Source organism: Cebidichthys violaceus, unplaced genomic scaffold (assembly GCF_023349555.1).
Source record: "Cebidichthys violaceus isolate CVI_PGR_0920_01 unplaced genomic scaffold, fCebVio1.0.p SCAF_13, whole genome shotgun sequence".
NCBI lineage: Eukaryota > Metazoa > Chordata > Actinopteri > Perciformes > Stichaeidae > Cebidichthys > Cebidichthys violaceus.
Genome location: NW_027176296.1, coordinates 10,759,760 through 10,780,505, shown reverse-complemented (window position 1 = coordinate 10,780,505; position 20,746 = coordinate 10,759,760). Strand labels below are relative to the sequence as shown.

General features: G+C 41.2%; 1 protein-coding gene across 1 annotated transcript in view; it reads left to right on the top strand.

Annotated features, from left to right (window-relative positions):
* The window catches only part of LOC137870602 (inactive N-acetylated-alpha-linked acidic dipeptidase-like protein 2), a 344,795-nt gene that overhangs the window by 29,900 nt on the left and 294,149 nt on the right, over positions 1–20,746 (top strand). Inside the window, exon 4 of the mRNA XM_068708006.1 lies at positions 10,057–10,136. Within this exon, the coding sequence (XP_068564107.1) occupies positions 10,057–10,136 (80 nt within the window). The remainder of the gene's footprint in view (positions 1–10,056; positions 10,137–20,746) is intronic.

Sequence of the window (20,746 nt, the reverse complement as noted above, 5' to 3'; positions counted from 1 at the left end):
TATTGGATAATGGTCTGATAAAAGAGGGTTCTGTGGAAAGACTTTTAAATCTTCTATTTTAATGCCATAAGCCAAAACAAGATTGAGGGTGTGGTTAAAACAGTGAGTGGGTTTCTGTACACTGACAGAAGCCAATCGAATCTAATAATGAGATAAACTCAGTACTAAAGCTATCATTATTGACATCCACGTGAATATTAAAGTCACCAACAATAACTACTTTATCTGTTTTAAGGACTAGACTTGATAAGAACTCTGAAAATTCCGATAGGAATTCACAATACGGACCATTTGAGTCACAAATAGCTGCTACTCCACCTCCTCGGCCGTTGCCTCGAGGAATGTGAGTATTAATATGAATTAGAGGAGTAGATTAATCTAGGCTGACATATTCTTCATTACACAGCCAGGTTTCAGTAAGATAAAATAAATCAATATGATTATCTGATACTAAATAATTTACTAATACAGCTTTAGATGACAGAGATCTGATATTTAAGATTCCATATTTAATCACCCTATTTTGTTGCACTGTTGCGTTGGTGTTAACTTGTATTAGGTTATTTTGTTTAACTCCTCGACTGTTTACTTTTGATATAATTAATTTAAGTGGCCGTGGGGCAGACACAGTCTCTATAGGGGTTTGGTAACTGCTCTAATGGAAGCGCAGAGAAGTGTGTAAGACTGCTACTGCAAAGAAGCTTCCTGGTCTGAACTCTGGGTTGTCATGGATTAGGTCCACTAAGAAACTGGGTCAGATTTGTAGAAATGAGATCCACTCCATCCAAAGTGGGATGAATGCCGTCACTCCTAAACAGACTCCTAAGCTTTCCCCAGAAAGCCCACATTGTTTGCTGGACACCACCATGACAGTGAGTGGCGGATTGATGACATGCAGCTATACATTTCATCATTGGTCAGGTTTGGGAGGGGGCCAGAGAAAACTACGGAGTCCGACATTGTTTTTGCGTATGTACACACCAACTCCACATTAACTTTAGTGACCTCCGAGTGGCGTAATCGGGAGTCATTGCCGCTAACATGGAAAACAATCTTACTGTATTTACACTCATCCTTAGTTTTAAATAGGATTCAATGTCGCCCGCTCTGGCCGCGGGTACACATTTAACTATGGACCCTGATTTCGCTAACTTCACGTTTCTCAGAATAGAGCTGCCTATAACCAGAGTTGGTTTCTCAATGGGTGTGTCGCTGAGTGGGGAGAACAGGTTTGAAACGTGAAGTGGTTGGTGGTGAAACGGAATCAGAATCAGAACCATTTATTGCCATGGTATTGTTGCACATACAAGGAATTTGACATGACAGGTGGTGCATAACATTAAACAATCAACAACAATCAACACAGTGCAAAAAGTAGAAACATTACAATTTACAGTAAAATATAAAATAAAGTAAAATATAAAAGTAAAATATAAAATAAAGTGCACAAACGAACAGATAACAGGACTATAAAGAAGTGAGATGTACAGTAAGTGTAATGTAAAAGTGTATTTAAGTAAGAAACCTAGAGGGGATGTGCAGGGCAGTGACTGGTAGGAAATTGTCCTGGGGAGTCAGTGGGGGTCCCGGGCTTTGTTGATGAGCCCAACTGAAGACGGGAAAAAAAACTGTTCATGTGGTGTGAGGTCTTGGTCCTGATGGACCGCAGCCTCCTGCCAGATGGAAGGGGCTCGAACAGTTTGTGTCCAGGGTGAGAGGGGTCGGCTACAATCTTTCTTGCTCACTTCAGGGTCCTTGAAGCGAACAAGTCCTGGAGGGACGGCAGATTGCAGCCAATCACCCTCTCAGCAGAGCGAATGATGCCCTGCAGTCTGCCTTCGTCCTTGGCTGTGGCTGCAGACCGTGATGGAGGAGCAGAGGATGGACTCAATGATGACTGTGTAGAAGTGCATCATCATTGTCTTTGGCAGGTTGACCTTCTTCAGCTGCCTCAGGAAGTACATCCTCTGCTGAGCCTTCTTGGTGATGGAGCTGATGTTAAGCTCCCACTTGAGGTCCTGAGTTATGATGGAGCCCAGGAAGGACTCCACAGCGTTGACGGGGAAGTCACATGGGTGATAGGTGCAGGTATGGCTGCATTCTTCCTGAAATTCACAACCATCTCCACTGTCTTTAGAGCGTTGAACTCTAAGTTGTTCAGACCGCACCAGGTCACCAGATGGTCAATCTCCCACCTGTAGGCGGACTCATCCCCACCAGAGATGAGTCCAATGAGGGTGGTGTCATCCGTGAACTTCAGGAGCTTGACGGACTGGTGACTGGAGGTGCAGCTGTTGGTGTACAGGGAGAAGAGCAGAGGGGAAAGAATGCAGCCCTGGGGGGAACCGGTGCTGATGGTCCGGGAGGCTGAGACATGTTTTCCCAGCTTAACATGCTGCTTCCTGTCAGACAGGAAATCTGTTATCCACTTTCAGGTGGAGTCAGGCACGTGCAGCTGGGAGAGCTTGTCATGCAGCACAGACGGGATGATGGTGTTAAAGGCAGAGCTGAAGTCCACAAACAGGATCCTGGCGTAGGTTCCTGAGGAGTCCAGATGCTGGAGGATGAAATGAAGGGCCATGTTGACTGCGTCGTCTACAGACCTGTTGGCTCTGTAGGCGAACTGCAGGGGTTCAAGAGAGGGTCGGTGAGTGTTTTTAGGTGGTCAAATTACTTCATAACCACAGAGGTCAGGGCGACAGGCCTGTAGTCGTTAAGTCCTGTGATCCTTGGTTTTTTGGGGGCTGGTATGTGGCATGTCTCCAGTGAGGTGTTTCATTTGTTACAAAATGTTTGTAAAGAGCCTGGGCCGGCTGCTTTGCGGGGTTTTTGTCTATTAAAAAGCCTGTTTACGTCGCTCTCCAGAATAGAGAGAGTCGTCACTGGGGAGGGGGGTGGGGGGGACACTGGGATGGGTGGTACAGAGGCATGGGCCCCTGCTGGGCTGGGGGAAGGGGACTTGGTGGTCTGGGGCTGGTTGATGGAGCCATGGGGGATAGAGTCAGGACTGTTCCATAGTCTTTCAAAACGACAGTAGAAGTCGTTCAGCTCGTTTGCCAGACATAGGTTGTTCATGGAGTGGGATGCTTTTGGCTTGTTGTTGGTGATCTGTGTGAGACCTCTCCAGACAGAAGCAGAGTCACTTGTTGAGAGCTGGTGTTGTTGAGTACAGTCATTTAGTGTCTCTCACCGCCTTACTAAACCTGTATTTTGACTCTTTAAACAAGTCCTTTTCCCCGCTCCTAAATGCCTGTTCCTTGTGCAACCATAGCTGTCTGAGTTCTGCTGTAAACTAGGGTTTGTCGTTGTTGTAACTCACCCTGGTGCTTGTTGGAACAAAGCTGTCCTCACAGAAGCTGATGTATGATGTCACAGCCTCTGTGTGAAAACACCGACCAGTATGAATGAAACAAACTCGGGTTTACAATTTATGATAAAAGATTCCAGATCAGGAGAACAGTGCTGTAGAGTCACTGTCACATCGTTACACCAGCATGAATCGTGTGCTTCGGCTTAGACTTTTGCTTCCTTCAGACAGTCACCCAGCCTCCCGGCTGCTGGGGGACGGCTAGTTGGCCTACACCGGCTACAGGGAGGAGCTGGCTAACTACAGTAGCTAACGACTGAGCTTCCATGTTGCGGAGCCGTGCTTTTAAATCACTAAGCCTCGTCTTAGTCTAGTGAGTTTGCTGTGTGATGTGTGGCCACACAAAAAAATACAACCAATTTTGTAATATATCTGAATTATCTTTTAAATCATATTACATGGCATGATCCCACTATTTAGTGCTCACTATTTCTTTCTTCCATAGCGTTAACTTGAGACACAATGTAGAGCATGTCAATGAATACAGTATGGGATAAAGCCAAACATGTCACCCGGTTATTCATTATCCAGATTGCACACAGAAATGCTAATCATGCTACATCTTAATAATGGCATGCTTAGCTCTAAATGTGCTCTATGATACATAAAGTACAAAAACATCTGCATAGTGAAGCATGGTTTTGCATTTTCTTTTGTACGGATTACACAGTAGAGTTTGATTTCAGATGTGGAGCTGTATTGTGCTCAATACAGCAGCAAAGCCAAATCCTATTTTGAAGAATGCAGGAGTTACAATATAACATCAAGTCTCCTGGTGCTTCAAGTCGCACTGTGAATAGTAGTGAACCAGAATGAGATGAACAAAAGAAATAAATAAGTGAAATGCATACTACAACTGAACAACAATGCAGAGCTTCTTTGTGCATTTGCATTATGTTGATTGCTTTGAAGGTATACGCTGGGAGGCTGATAGTTGTGTCGCAGTAGAGACTTTAGAGCTTGTTCATGCACACAACTTCAAAGATCGCTCCTCTACCTTCAGACCTTTAACAAGCGTGTAAGGTTGAGAACAGTAGTAAAATAATTACTTATAGGCTGAGAAAGGCAAAATAACAGCCACTGGCTTTCAGCAGAGGATTGAGCTTATTCCTATATTTAAAAAGTCACTATGTTTTGTATAACGGCAAGTTGAAAACCACCAGTGCTGAAAAAGACTCTTCAACTGGTCGAATCATTATTTGTTGCTTTTGATTTTCAGATAAACAGCTTAAATTATGTAAATGTTACATATACACCATGTAGTGGTGTTTATATATTACTTACATACATAATGTTGTATCCATGTACAATTATATCAATCTACCATACAACACACTTTGGATATTAACCAATCTCATCTTAATGACATCGACATGGCATTCTAAAATAACAATGTGAAGAGCCATGTGAATTGGCTTCATGGGTAGAGAGACCTAATGATAGATCATGTTTTATTGACATTTTTATTCAAAGAATCGATTGAAGCTCAACTGTTTTTTTTTAGGAGAATATTAAATCAGAAGTAGATGAAGGTAGAGTACTCTATGATGGACTTGCATTTATATAGCAGCTTTCTAGTCTTCTGTCCACTCAAAGAGTTTTACTCTACATCAGGGGTATTCAATTAAAATTCCAAAAGGTCCAGATTGAGAAAATCTCCTCGGGCAAAGGTCCGGAACATTACAATAATATCTAACTTGCACTATTTAGTGCCATATATATATATTCAAGAAGCCTATTAGTAGTAACCATGTCTCTGTGTCGTCAACAACTGTCAAATCAAATAAAAAAAGCACACATCAATTATATTTTAACAATTATTATTCTCAGTTTTCAAATTTAACTGGATGGATTATAAATAATACATAGAAATACATAAGTAAATGTTCTTCTCATTTCAAGAAAAAAATAAGGGCTGGATTAAAGAATAACGTGAACAAATTTGCATCTTTAAATAAAGTACTTCATTTTAGAAAAATTAATTTCACTGAATTGCCCTGCAGCTTTAAATTCAGTTAATTCAGGTGTGAAGTGATGTCAATCAAAAAAGCCACGATATTACAAAGAGAATACAAAAATAAAATAGGAAGTGAAATGAACAGTTCATAAGCGTCGTCAAAGATAACAGCTGATGACACCCATGGGCTGTTATCATTTGAAGCGGTTGCTTGATCAACCAAAATAGTAGCTTTTTCTCCTGTTAGGGGACAGTGCTTGTCAACTACCTCTCATACCAAAAAAAACATTAAAGAAATTAATACAAAATTATTTTACATTATTTTCTGATCAAGGGCTCAGATTTGTTACAAAGCTAACATAGGCACTATGCCAGTGAGGATTGGCTCACCACTCCGATTTCTCTGTCAGGCACTTTACTGTGTTGCACTCACCCACACATAAACATAAGCAGACAGAACACTCATAGCTTGTTGGAGTTTAATGACTTTTTACAAACCAGTACCTGGAGTTTCACACTCTAATAAGTTTGAGTGCAGTTAATTGTATTTTTTGTCCCTGAGTGTGTTAGTGTGCGTAGCTCAGTGTGTATCTGAGTCAGGAGGATAAAGACAAAGCTGCTCTATCCCTTGTGAGTGTGAGATACCTGCCTTATTTACATGGAGCAGTCTTTGTCTGAATTCTCACCTTGTATGTAAATTAGTGCAGGAGAGGAGAGAGCAGTTCAGACCAGGTACTATACCAGCCAAATGCTCCCTGCTCTGCTACAGACAGACAGCATGAGGCTCTTCACTCATGTTTTACTCTTTAAATGCATATTATGTCAGTGCATGGGACATTTCCTAATTGTCATTGACTTGTTTTAGATATGATCTGAAGTAGTAAGTCTTTAGAAGCACTGTATATGAGGTATTTTTTAGACTTAACTGGTGGCAATAATAGATCACCCTTATCAAATCAAATCTTAAATGTTAGAACTAAACATCATTAAAAGCCACTTGGATCAGTCAGTGGGCCCTGCGCCTCAGCAACACCGCTGTCGGTAACCAGCGTATGAGTGCAGTGAAGGGCGGCGACTGTGAGCTAGCCAGTGGGGCACGCACACGAGCGGCTTCATTCTCTGCTCAGGACTCCACTATATCTAAGCCATATACCTTACATCTGAACCATTAAGGTTCAGTTAAAGTGTGTCAATGGTGGACTCAGTGACACAGTTAATTCTAAATGAAGACATGTCTACGTGGTTCAGAGAGGATACTTCACAGCTGATGGAACTTGTGGATTCACTGCTTTCAAAACTAGTCCTCAAAGGACAGGTTTAGATAGTTGGAAGTATATTGATCGTATACTCACTCCCCCTCAGCTTATTCTGTCTCTCTACTTGTTCCTCCTCACCATATGGCTCCATAGTATCCACTACTCAGTGAGAGGGCAACAAGGGCCAAAATCCACAAATCTTGCCCCATGCAAAAATGCATTGGGACGTTGAGCTGAAGCGAATTTAATGAAAGCTTACAGTCCAGTCTGTCATATAACATCTCTTTGTATGTTAGCCAGAACTATGTTGACTGGTCTTTTAAGAGGTGGCAGAGGGTAGCGACATAACCACAGTGCTCCCACACATGCACACACACAAACCTCTGCTCCACACAGAAGTGCTTCCACTAATTTCTATTGGCTGATTAGCCAGCATGAGTATAGCCTGACGTCCTGATTAAAAATGGGACAGTCCTGATTGTCAAGCCTCTGTCCTTTTCACCATTATAAGACTGATTCAAAGTGTTTTGGGGGTCAGGAAATGTCCTTTTTAAATGTGATGGCTGTACATTTTGCTGAATGAATAAGTGAGGTTTTACAGGGACCTTAAAGAGGTTTGACAGCTTTGATCAGTAACTTGAACATCTCTGTCTCTCTTTGTGTCCCTCAGATGTTGTAAAGAAAAAGAACAGTTGCAGACTTTCAAAGAACAGGCAGTGACAGAAAGGCAGAGTTCAGCCTTTTCATGTCTTTGTGTTGAGACTCTGACGACATACACTTATTTTCTCACATACTGTACCTCTAGTGAACTATAACCATGCAGATAGTTCTGGTTTGATCTGCCCCAAGTTTTCTGATGATTCTCTCTGAAATGTTCTGCCTTCACCCTAACACAATGGAGGTGGAAGGAATTTCATTTTTTAAAGCTAAAAGCTTTTGTCCTTTTTACTCTGGAAAATCCCCAGCCACACTATCTACAGGTTTTATAGGAACTATTTCTGTCATAGAAAGCAGATCTACTAAACCTCCAAAGTGAAGTCTCAAAATGCAGCCCTGTCTCCGAGGAATAATTTCACATACTACTAATATGTTATTACATTGAAAAATCAGTCAAAATAGTAGTTCTAGTGCTAAGGACATTTTGCATGGCACATCCACGCATTCAAGGTGTGTGTGTGTGCGTGTGTCATCATGCAGTTGTAGCTGAGTAGAAGTACATGATGTAATGATGTAAGTGGGGTCAAGTGTCAGCCCGTCATATTGAACGTTGCCAGTACGTTGTCCCAATGTTTTCAGCACTTTTTGTGTGACGTCACTTTATATCGCCCAGATGTCGCATGCAACATCCCTATTAGTTGCAGGAATGTCGCTACAAAGTAATTGACACGTTTTATGTTTCATGTAATGCACATCGTTATGTCACAATTACAACGTTGCACATATTGCTTCTGTTTGAAAACTGCATAATATCCTCTGTGCTGGATGAGAACACACAGGTGACTTTCCTCCTGTGATAGTTTAATATGTTGGCTTTTCTGTCTCACTTCTCAAGGCTTTGAAGAATTTAACATCCAGTCAAGACCATGGCCCAGAAATAGCTGTTTAATGTATGTTTTGATGTACTTGAGTTTGACATCTTATTTCCACACGTATATGATGTGCTCATCCCTGCAGTGGATTTATTATTGCTCATGGGATGCATCTGTGACTCACAACATGGTCTGATTCACCAGGTTGGGTTTTATGAAACATGCTTTCCTGCACATGCTTACACACTTCAGAGGAAGTCTTTCTACTACATTACTGACTTTTAACTGGGTCAAGTAACTGAAGAAACAGATTTACAGTTGAAGCTCTAGAGGTAGAGAGTATTCATACTTTGAAAACTGTGCAGTCCAGCAATCATCTTGAGTCATATGAATGTGCTATAATATCCATTTCAAGGCAGATGCAGCAGTATTGATTCCACCTACACAAAAGCTTTTTTGTATCATCTTTAGATTTCTATTTTGTGAGTTTGCCTCACACCAAAGATTTGGATGAAGTTGTACAGGTGTGTGTGTGTGTGTGTGTGTGTGTGTGTGTGTGTGTGTGTGTGTGTGTGTGTGTGTGTGTGTGTGTGTGTGTGTGTGTGTGTGTGTGTGTGTGTGTGTGTGTGTTTGTAAAAGCAGGCTGCAAAAATAAATGTTTTAAAATCAAGATATCTTCTTGTAGATGTAGAAAATGTAATTTAGCCAAATAAAAAGGTGAAGCAAGGTGGTACAGTGGACATGTTTGTTCAGCCCAGCTCTGGGATTAGCTCCAGGGTTATTCTACGGACCTATACGGTCTAGCCCTGCACATATATAAAATATGGATGTAAGTCATTCAATCACCATCTTCTTATAAAGCAGATTTATTTTTATTTATTTTGTGCATCATGGTTATAGTAGCCTTCAATATCCCGCAGGAATCTCTATTAATTTGAAAGGGCTCGTCTCATCTCATCTTCAACCGCTTATCTGGGATTGGGTCGCGGGGGCAACAGCTCCAGCAGGGGACCCCAAACTTCCTTTTCCCGGGCCACATCAGCCAGTTCTGACTGGGGGATCCCGAGGTTCTCCCAGGCCAGTTTGGAGATATAGTCCCTCCACCTGGTCCTGGGCCTCCCTCGGGGTCTCCTCCCAGCTGGTCGTGCCTGGAACACCCCCCTAGGGAGGCGCCTAGGTGGCATCCTTACCAGATGCCTGAACCACCTCAACTGGCTCCTTTCCACGCAAAGGAGCAGCGGCTCTACTCTGAGTCCCTCACGGATGACCGAACTTCTCACCCTATATCTAAGGGAGATGTCCCGCCAAACCCATTTCGGTCGCTTGTACCCGCAATCTAATTCTTTCAGTCATGACCCAGTTCACATGACCATAGGTAAGGGTAGGAACGAAGATTGCCCGGTAGATAGAGACCTTTGCCTTGTGGCTCAGCTCTCTTTTCGTCGCAACGGTGTGGTAAAGCGACTGCAATTCACCTCAGCTGCTCCGATTCTTCCATGAATACCACAAACAGGATTGGTGACAAAGCGCAGCCCTGGCGGAGGCCAACCCTCACTGGAAACAAGTCCGACTTACTGCCAAGAACCCGGACACAGCTCTCGCTTTGGGCATACAGGGATTGGATGGCCCCCAGAAGTGGCCCCCTCACCCCATACTCCCGCAGCACCTCCCACAGTATCTCCTGGGGGACCCGGTCATACGCCTTCTCCAGGTCCACAAAACACATGTAGATGGGGCGTATTCCCAAGCCCCCTCCAGGATCCTTGCGAGAGTGAAGAGCTGGTCCGTTGTTCCACGGCCAGGATGGAATTGTTCCTCTTCAATCCGAGGTTCGACTATCGGCCGAACCCTCCCTTCCATCACCTTGGAGTAGACTTTACCAGGGAGGCTGAGTAGTGTGATACCGCGATAATTGGCACACACCCTCTGGTCCCCCTTTTTGAACAGGGGAACCACCACCCCGGTCTGCCACTCCCTAGGCACCGTCCCAGACCTCCACACAATGTTGAAGAGACGGCAGGGCTTGTGTCAGTAACAAATAATAATGAATGATAATAACTATATTATTATTTTAGATGACTAATCAAGCAGCACTCTTATGAAAAGGTGTCCTGATAAAAACAGGATACATAATCTTTTCATGATTTGTATTTAGACTGGCCCACTCCAAATCCAGATTTCATACTAAATAAAAGTTTGATTGTTGTAAAATGTATCACAGGGCTTCAGTAAGGCTTCATCATGGTCATGGATTTGAAGTTACAATAAGATCACAATTCAATAAATCACTACCTGGCAAACTGAAGGACACTGGAAAGTCAATTTGCATGTAGAAATGAAGAAGTGTTTTTAACCCTGCCCTGTGATCACATTTGTGTATGAAAGTGTGTGTGTGTGTGTGTGTGTGTGTGTGTGTGTGTGTGTGTGTGTGTGTGTGTGTGTGTGTGTGTGTGTGTGTGTGTGTGTGTTTGACAGACAGAAAGGTTTTGTTTAAGGTCAAATGCCATGGCTGATCCAAACAATCTGCAGCATGGCTGTGGTGCATCTGTGACATGTGTCATATCCTATTTATTATTATAATGTCAGGTTGAAGGAGCATCAATCCAGTCAAAAAGGTCAATAGTTTCAATTTAAAGTTTAAAGATGCTGCACACTGTGAAAACTGTTTCAAGAAAGACATAGTGACCTGAACAGAGAGACAAACATTATCACCAAAATGAATTATAGCTAGGGACCACGATATCACATAGTGATGGTGTTATATATATATATATGCATATATAACAGTGGTGGGCCGTCAAGGCCAGCTAAGCCTTCTCTGCTGACCTAAACAGAATCATAAAGTTATAGCTATTTTATAATTTAATAATTTTTCACAAATACACTACAAGTATTATACATTTTTTTCCCATTAGCTTATTTTCTCATTGCACAGCTCCTGTCTTCCTCTGCAGCGCTGCTTCCAGCGCAGCTTGTTTTAAGGAAGTTATGACATTGACATGACATTTTTAGCATTTTTAAGCGGATTTCTGGACGGTCTAGTAGGACGGCACAGAAGGCCCAGGTATAAAATGCACGGCCCGCCATTGAGATATACAGTCTACTGCAGGGGTCACTAATAGGCGGACTGTGGTCCGGACCCAGACGCCGTTGTATCCGGACCCTGGACCTAAAACCGATAGATAATTGAGAATTATTACATTTTGACGAAGCGCCTATATTTTAACCGACGCAGCTTTTCTAGCCTTTACGGCACTCGGTCAGTGGTCCAGGAAACAAACCGACCAATTACATGCGTTGTAAATCACATCACGTGATGCAGCTCAGTCAATCAAATATGGGTATTCTGACACGTTTCCTGACTCAAGAGTAATTTACACACACAGGGTTGAGACGAGGAAAGAGAACGAAGGGCAGGTGAATAATTACGTGAGTCAGAGAAGTTATTTCACATGACGTTCTCCAAAAAGAGAGAAGTGGTCAGAGAGACCAGAGATACCAGAGTATTTAACCAAGAATGAACAGACTCTTATAGGTTTATTCTTCCCACGGACAGTTTAAAACCAGTGTGTCTCATATGTTCAGAGACCGTGACGATTAGCATTTCAAATTAAAGCGCCCTTCAAAAGCGTCAAATCACAAATTGTCTCATGAATGTGATTTAAAGTTAGCTCATGCGTGTGATTTTGAAGGGCTTTAATTTTGAAATGCTACATCAGAATGTCCTGGTTCTCTCCAAGTGACACCTTGAGGTGAAATGATTTTGTAACTATGCACCATTTCCTCTAAAATCTAATCTGAAGTTAGACAAATTATCTCATGAATGTGATTTGAAGTTAGCTCATGCATGCGATTTTGAAGGGCTTTAATTTTGAAATGCTACATCAGAATGTCCTGGTTCTCTCTGAGTGAAACCTTGAGATGGTCTGCTATCAACCTGTGAAATTGAAATGATATCGTAACTATGCACCATTTTATTTATAATCCATCCAGTTCAATTTGAAAATTGTTAAAATATAATTGATGTGTACTTTCTTTAGTTGATTTAACGGTTGTTGACTACACAGAGACATTGTTACTACAACTAGACTTCTTGAGAATATATATATATATATATATATATATATACACTAAATAGCGCAAGTTAGATATTATTGTAATGTTCCAGACCTTTGCAGATTTTCTCAATCTGGACCTTTTGGAATTTTAATTGAATACCCCTGCTCTACTGTATTGTAGTGATATGGGCTGGGTAGTGCCATGAAATTAGTTTTCATCTTGTTGTTCAGTAATCAAGCCAATTAGAGGTAGATGGTTAATGTTGTATTACCATACAGGGCTCAGTATTTTTTTTTTTACTGTGTTACTGGAAATGGTGCATGTAACATTTAAGATGACATGCATCAAAAACCTTCACCAAATAAAAAAAAAATGTAATGCAGCATTTGGTGCCACGGCCGGATCCAACTGAAAGAAATCAAACATTGATTTGCTATGACATTTCCTTTTTTATGACAGTTTAAATATGAGGAAATCATCAATGTGTTATAAAATCTATAATGTAATTTGAGCTGACTTTACAACATTTACATAGTCATGGCCAGGGTCATCGTGAATAGGATTTCATTTAACATTTGAGCAAACAAATTAAAAGATGAGGACATATTCAGTGTGTTACAATGTCATTTGGGCTGACTTTTCCTGTGCAGTAATATAAAGTGAATTTAGGCTACGTAAAATTGTATACAATCAATGGAACATTTTGAGCAGAATATCACTGCGCTTCTCAGCAAACTTAATATGAAGACGTTTGTCAGTTTCCGCAACATTATCAGTTATAAATTAGTTTTTCACAGCATGAGAAAGTGAGCTTTAGAGCATGTGAAAAGTAATTTGCGTGAGTTCTACGGTCATAGGGTTGACAGTCATGCACAATATGTTTTCTGTACCACATTATGTGCAGGTCAGAATTGCATGCACAGCTTAAATGCTGTGGTTTTTCGAGCCCGGCCCTATCAACGCTGCTCTATTGACTTTTTTCTTTAAATGGAACCTCTGTAGACTGACACTGCTACACAGTGTAGCCTCCATGGTTTTCTCCAGAACAGAGTTTAGGCCACAAAGTGAGTTTTAGAAACTCTCGGCACAATATTGAGTCATTGACAGTATAATATCAAACCCCCCGTAGATACATATCATGGTCTGTCTATCTTATTGGTCATACAAATACAAATGATGGTGCCCAGCTCTTTTAGAAAATCCCAGAGCCTGAGATTGTGAGCAGTTTTTACAGATGTACATGAATAAATGGACTTAGGGCTGAGTTTTAAAGACAAGGCAGGGAAGTCTAAAAGCACTGAAAGGTGGACAACACATTGGTCTTTTTATATGATTTATTGATCGAAAACAATACCGGAACAACACTAGCCATATCTTTTAAATTGACATAAATTGTGTCCTGCAGAATGTAATATGACATAATAATTATCATTAACACAATACCAAGAGAGACTGGGCCACCACTCTCACACTGTAATTCACAAAGATCATAATTCACACTGTAAATTCATGATTATGCTGATATCTTTAGGTACTGAAAACTTTGCAGTATGTCTAGAACGCCTTGACATTTCATGTGTTGAATTAAAAATGTATGAGTTAATAACTCATCATGCAGACACTGATGCAAGCATTGGAGAAGGGTTTGATGATAAGTCAATTTTGACAGCACAGATAAGCTATCAAGATGTATGAGCCAGCAGACGTGTTTCCTGTGGGAGAATCTCAGGCTACATCCACATTACTCCGTTTGCGTTTGGAAACGATCTCCATCCTCTCCATCCTCGCGTTTCAGCCATCGTTTCCGAAGTGATCTCCGTCCATATTACACGCCTGGAAACGAATATCACGTGACTCTTCACGTTCACTGGGCATGCACTGATGTAAACAGGAAGTAGATTGTCGTATTTTGTAACTAAGCAACCAGAGTAATAAAGTAGTCTTTAATGATCGTAAGTATGTGTTTGATACTTAAGATCTTCTCTCAAATCTTCCTCTATAAACTCAAACAGATACAGTTCGTGGGAAGTTTAATAAGTTTTATTTTTCAGACTTAACATTAGTTACAGCGCTGCGGGTCTCTCTCTCTCTCTCTCTCTCTCTCTCTCTCTCTCTCTCTCTCTCTCTCTCTCTCTCTCTCGCCGCTCACCGATCGCTACAATAACAGCTGTTTCCTCAGCAGACATGCAGACTTTAACTGGACAACAGCTGCTAGTAAAGACAACAAGGTCAGCAATGCCTGTAATCAGTTGTCAGTTAACCTGGTAGTCGATCGCGGGTGTTACGTCATCGTTTCCAAACGTATGCGTTTCCGTCCGTCCACACAAATACGCTACCCGGAGTTTCCAAAGTTATCCGGCTTCGGGATCGTATCTAAACTCCTCCGTTTACGGTGCTCCAAAACGCCGGCGTAGTGTGGACGCACAGTGTAACCGTAGCAAAACATATGCGTTTCCAAACGAAAACGGAGTAATGTGGATGTACTCTCAGTCTCTCGTTCCCTCTGCTTCCTTCACTTTGTATTGGTAACAAGCTGACTAACTAACCAGCATTTTACAGTATTTGCATAGTTTCCACATAATGATGGGCAATGTTTGGTTTCCAAATTATCACTGGTAGACAGACAGAGTTGATTTCTAAGAAAGGGAAAGCAATCAACATTTAAAATGTAGAACAAGTTTCTGATGCAACCTTTGTGCAATGCCATTCTATTTAAAAGACAAACTATGTTTTAAATACATCCCATTAGCAGAAACAGTGAATAGACAATCTGTTCTCACTGTTAACTCATCAAATTAATTCTGACGCTTGGTCAGTGTCTGCGTCTGATACCGAGTCACCCTTTAGTCTGTGTGGGACTAGGATTTTAACTAACTCCAATGTAAACCCATCCATGTCATTATTAGATGGTCAGAGCAACTGATACTACCAGTATAAAGAGCAACAAAGTCTGCTTAGGGAGGAGGTCCAGGTGGATGTCATCCAGGAGATGGCTGTTTGTGTCCCGTGGCAACATTAATAAAAGTTTACCTTACTTTTGTTAGGTAACACTTAACCAAAGTTGTGTACAAAAGTTACGTGGCTACGTTGTTACTTTCCTGGATTAGTGAAACAGAGTCAAGGGCAACAGATGAATAAACACATTAAGGAATAATAATTAAATCAAAATTAAAGGAAGATTTATTAACAATTAAATGAAAAGATCACGATGAAACCAACTGAAAACTACTTTCTAAAAGGAAGACAGCACTGATTAACAAAAGTAACAACTTAAGTCCCAAATCAAAAGGACCACAAACTGTGTACGTCCCTGACACGTCCAAACTCCGGTAAACACTTGAAAGCTGCCGCTTGGCCCACTAGCCCCATCTGTCTGTCTCTGCTGGCCTCTTAACCACAAGGTCCTATTGAGTGATTGAGCCAAGCAGCATCCTTCACTCACTGTAGCTGCTGGGCAGGGAAAGGATGGCACCTGAAGAGACACAGGAGAGAGAGCTCAGAAATAACCCACAACACGGCACATGACAAATGTAACAAACTCATTTTTTTTAACCCAAACCACAATCTTTTCAAAAACCTGACCAAGTATTTTTGTTGCCTAAACCTAACCAAGAAATCCTGCATTGGAAGTTTATTTTCAAAAGACATTGTATGCATTTAATAAATGGAAAACATTTCCTGTGAACTCTGAAGTTTATTTTGAAATGACACTTTGCTTGCAGAAACTCGACATGCTGTCCCTGACTCGTCTAAGTCTAACGCTAGAGGGGGACCTAGAGCGTCATAGTTTGAAGCTTAGGGCCACTGACCAAGCGTTGGTATTTTAATGAGTTGAGGGTGAGAATGTGTTGAAATTGACGAAAATTTCACAGTAAGCTCCCAAGTGTCTACGCAACAAAATTCAATCCAATTCATTCTACGCAGTATTCTACTTCATCAAATCCAGAGTCTTTGTCATGCTGGCAAAAGCCCAAACAAAGCATGCGTGTTTGGGCTGAAAAAAAGGGAATTTAAATAGAGCCCTTCTAATGTCATGTTTAGCATCTGAGCCAAGTCTGTTGATAATAATGCGGCAATAGTGAGCACACACAATACAGTAATGCAGACAACAAATTGAATACCCCAACTGCTTCAGAGAAGCTTTGTGTGTGCATCTGGGGATGGATTTAGTAGTTTGTAGTGAGTGTCTGGTCTGTTTTCAGTTCAATTCCCCTCTCTGACCGTGGAATGTTTAATTCAAGAACGCCAAAAGTTTCTGTTGCTCTCTCTGTTCATGTTGCTTTACTCAAGACATCACATCCCATTTTACTACTTATGTAACACCCAACATCCATCATTTCTTAAACTGCTGTGCTAAGAGACGACAAGACAGACAAATGTCAATGTTGAGTGAGTGGATGGGAGGGCGTTGTGCTTGTTGCTGAGATGTGACTAGACAGTCAGACATCAACTAAAAGGTTATACGGCCAATCAGCCTCGAACACGGCTGAGAGCTGCAAGACAACAAATCAGCAGTGTTGATGAAGCTGGTGCTAGAGGCGCTTGTCGGCTTGTGTGTGTGTGTGTGTGTGTGTGTGTGTGTGTGTGTGTGTGTGTGTGTGTGTGTGTGTGTGTGTGTGTGTGTGTGTCATTTACTATCAGAACAGATGTCTCTGCTGCCTGTCATTTTGATTCAGACCTACATCAAACCATTTGCCTTGATGGCTGGTGACGATAGCGTGACACATTCCAACTAAATGCTTAGCCGCTGTTGGGCAGGCACACGTTCTGCTGCCGGCTGTGGTTGTTGACTTGCTGTAGAAGAAAGTGGGTTCAAAGTTTCACAGTCATTTGTCTTCTTTTTTTTCCTTTTAGCAAGCATTTGGAATTTCCCAAGCGTAATTTCTGCCCCCACACGCTCGCAGAGCATAAATAAACAAAAAGTCGGTACAGTCATTTTGCACAGCTCAGTGCCAATTACAGTTGAAAGTCATTTATCTGGAGCCAGTGGGAATAGAGGCTGTTAAGATGGCTGAGGTTCGAGTAGATTGCATACCATTTGGTGAACACTTGAGTTTACACAATTAAGAGTGGGCCCCAACGGGAAGTCATCTTGCCCGTGCAATTGTTTGACCATATAAACTGAATGTAACAACATTGTCTTTTAAGTTCAATTTGATATCATCTATCAGCTCAGCAATAATGTTACCATGAATAAAACCCATGACAAACAGTTCCCATAGGTAATACAAATACTTGTGCAAGTAGACTGTCTTGTTATCTGGTCATCTATGTTGTAAATCAACAGGCATGATGTAAAATAGGTTTACATATCTATAACATTACAGGCATTTTATCCAAAGCATCTTACAATTCAGATTCTATCACATTCATACCGTAGGCACAGCTACAGGAGCAATTTTTGGGGTTAAGTGTCTTGCTCAAGGACACATAGACATGTGACTACATGGGATCGAACCGCCAATCCTCTGATTGAAGGACGGCCCTGCTCTCCACTTAGCCTCAGTCGCTACGCATTTAGTTGGAACGTGTCAAGCTATCATCACCAGCCATCAAGGCAAATGGTTTGATGTAGGTCTGAATCAAAATGACAGGCAGCAGAGACATCTGTTGTGTCTTGTGTATGATAATTCATTAGAACATATTTGCATAACAGTATTTTTTTTTTTTAGGTTGGCTGTGTGACATTCAGATAAATGACTTTCTGCTGTTTCTCTTTATTCATTATGAGGATTACAACTATAAGGCATCAATCAAGGAATCCCTTAACCAGTATGCATCTTACTCCTTCACTTTCCCCCCATACGTTTTTCACCTCCCCAGACCTTAAAATAAGTTGGGGACTGAGACATTAATGAACTTTAGTTCTTTGGTAGAATGTGCTGAGGCGAGTCATCCACTTTCAATTACAGTTGTGCTTACGTGCATGTACCTTCTGACACAATTTGCACGCACTCACACACACGCATATACTTACCTCTTCGGAGTGTGAAGCCTGCAGGTAATTACTTTTTAGCCACTGTGCTGTCTTCCACAACGGTGTCTCTCTGATCAATACTGGTATTAGCAGCCGGCGCTAGCAGCTCTATACAGTGCAGCTAACTTCCCAAGGGGATCGTGTTGAAGATGTACAGTAGATTGGCCTCTTACTGTCTCGTGGAATGAAGCAAATTGCCACAAAAAAACCCCCTTTTTAATCTAATATTGACCTATCTTTTTTAGAGGAGGGTGGTGGTTCTTAAAGCGCCAATGGAATAACATAAGCTCTTGGTTACTAATGTATGGTAATTGAATATAATTGATGTATGCTAAAAAAAAGCATCTAACCATGCACCCAGTTGGTAATTTATAAGGTTCACCAAGCTGGAGTGAAGGTAGTCTATCATTTTATAAACTTCTACAAATTTGGACAGTAAAATTGTTACGTGTGTGTGTGCTATATTTAATAGTATACAGCACACACACAGCAAAGCAAGGTCAACATTATTATATACCCAATAAGTAGATGTTGAGTTCTACAAATGTGTATCTGCAACTATCTTCTGATCTCCATGAGAGATGAGTATTTGTGAGCAGAGAATATAGGAACATAGCTGGTAGTATAAGTAATGTGTAACCAGGTAGAGAATTTGAGTCCCTAATATCTTTACTTTTATGATTATTTTTTTATTTGTGATGTAACCCAGCAGATAATTTAAGTCTTTAATATAATTTTAATTTAACCTTTTTCTGTTGTTAAACAAAGTGTCAATCACAGCAGTTTTACCCAGATAAGCTTCTCATTGGTTATTTCGGGGAATACAGACTCCCGATTGGGTAAAGGAAAATAAGTCCCGCCCTACCAAAAATTAGTTTGACGTTACCGAGTGGGAAAATACACGAGGGAACGAGCACTATTTGTTTCATAAATTAGTTCAGCCGTCACAAGTGATAACTGTTAAAACGTCAGAGACACAGCACTTTGTGAGACTGCACTCGTGCAACGTGAGAGAGGTGATTCAGGGACCTTTGTGCCACGAGTTTACAACTTTTGGCAGCGTCTTGGCTAGGTTTTTCATGTTCCCTGGATACCTTTGATACTGGATATTGAACTCTTCCTGACGAGGGAGATAGCGGGCCACCACTGATGAACCGATCATCTCCTTACCTCGAGGAGTAGGATCAAGAATGACTTTGTTGCTGAGGAGAAAATAACTGTTTCTTCGTTTCTCATCACCTGAGTGCACCAGTGTGGTAGGATTAAGAAAGCAACACATCTTACTACTTGACTTATTCTTTTGACTTTGGAACTGAAACTGACTGTTGACTATTTGAACCGACTGTATAAGGAAACAAGGAAGGAACTTGAACACGAAAGGAACAAACTGAAGGAACACTGCATTTCAGAGACACTTTTACACATTTCAATGGAAATGTGCTGAGTAATCTGTTGAGAAGAGCATTGTAAATGTTGTATAAGATGTCAATTTAAAATATTTTATTTTTATTTTCAAGGTTCAATATATTCTTTGAAATCAAACCATTCTGTGGCTCCAGTTCCTTTGTGTGTCTACTATTGTCTATAAACCTCCCCCTATGAACCTAGGCCCTGGTCCAACAAATTATCTGAGTATTCTGCAGATTCTAAGAGGGTTACAAATGCATTTTATTAAAATCAGTAGTCTGCATAGTCTTACATGATGGCAACAAATGAATATAAACATCAACAACTGCATGAAGTCTGTATGAGTCAGCTGACCTCATTTAAGTCCTATTGTACTGTAGCCTTGATCTGGACCATGGTTACAGCCTACAAATACTTAATTGTTTGTAAAACTGAGCTGAAATGTATGAAATGGACAAAGCTGATTACTTCGTTGCTGCCCTTCACTTCCTTCAGTCTTTGGCCAGTTTCTCTATGGTCCCCCAGCTCTGTTGGTGGTGTTGAGATTCTTTATTTAATGTCCTGCGCCATGTTATTTCGGGCCTCGATTTACTTCTGTGGCTTTCTGGGGTTCAGTGTAATGCGACCCTTGTGATTGCTTTGATGTCCATTCTGAGCACATGGCCAATCCAGAGCCACCTGTGTCTCTGGAGTGTGTTGCTGGTTGATTTTGAGAAGGATATTATTGGAGATGGTCTTTGGCCAGAATATATGCAATATCCTACACAGGCATACATGTGAGGAAGTATATATATAAGTATATACTATAGGTGGATAGTCTGTGATTGTCCTGTTCTGTTGTTTCCCAGCATCCTTCAGTGTAGAGCACAGTTTTGGTTGATCCGGAGTTTGGTTTGGTGCTGTATTGGTTGGATTTCCAGATTTGTTTCAGTCTTATGAAGGCTATGTGTGCTTCATTGATCCAGTTTTTAATGTTTGCTTGCACATCGTGGCAAAAGGTGCTTCCTAAGTAAGTGGAATTATCAGTGCTGTCTACGACCTGTTCCTCTGTCGTGTTTACTGTTGTTACTGTTGATGGGCATGTCTTTCGTTTCATTGCCGTTGATCACCAGTCGTACTTGTTGTTATAGGACTAGGTCTTATCTTGCAAATGCGTGTGAATCATCTGCAATTTATTTTGCTTTGGCTTCTGTT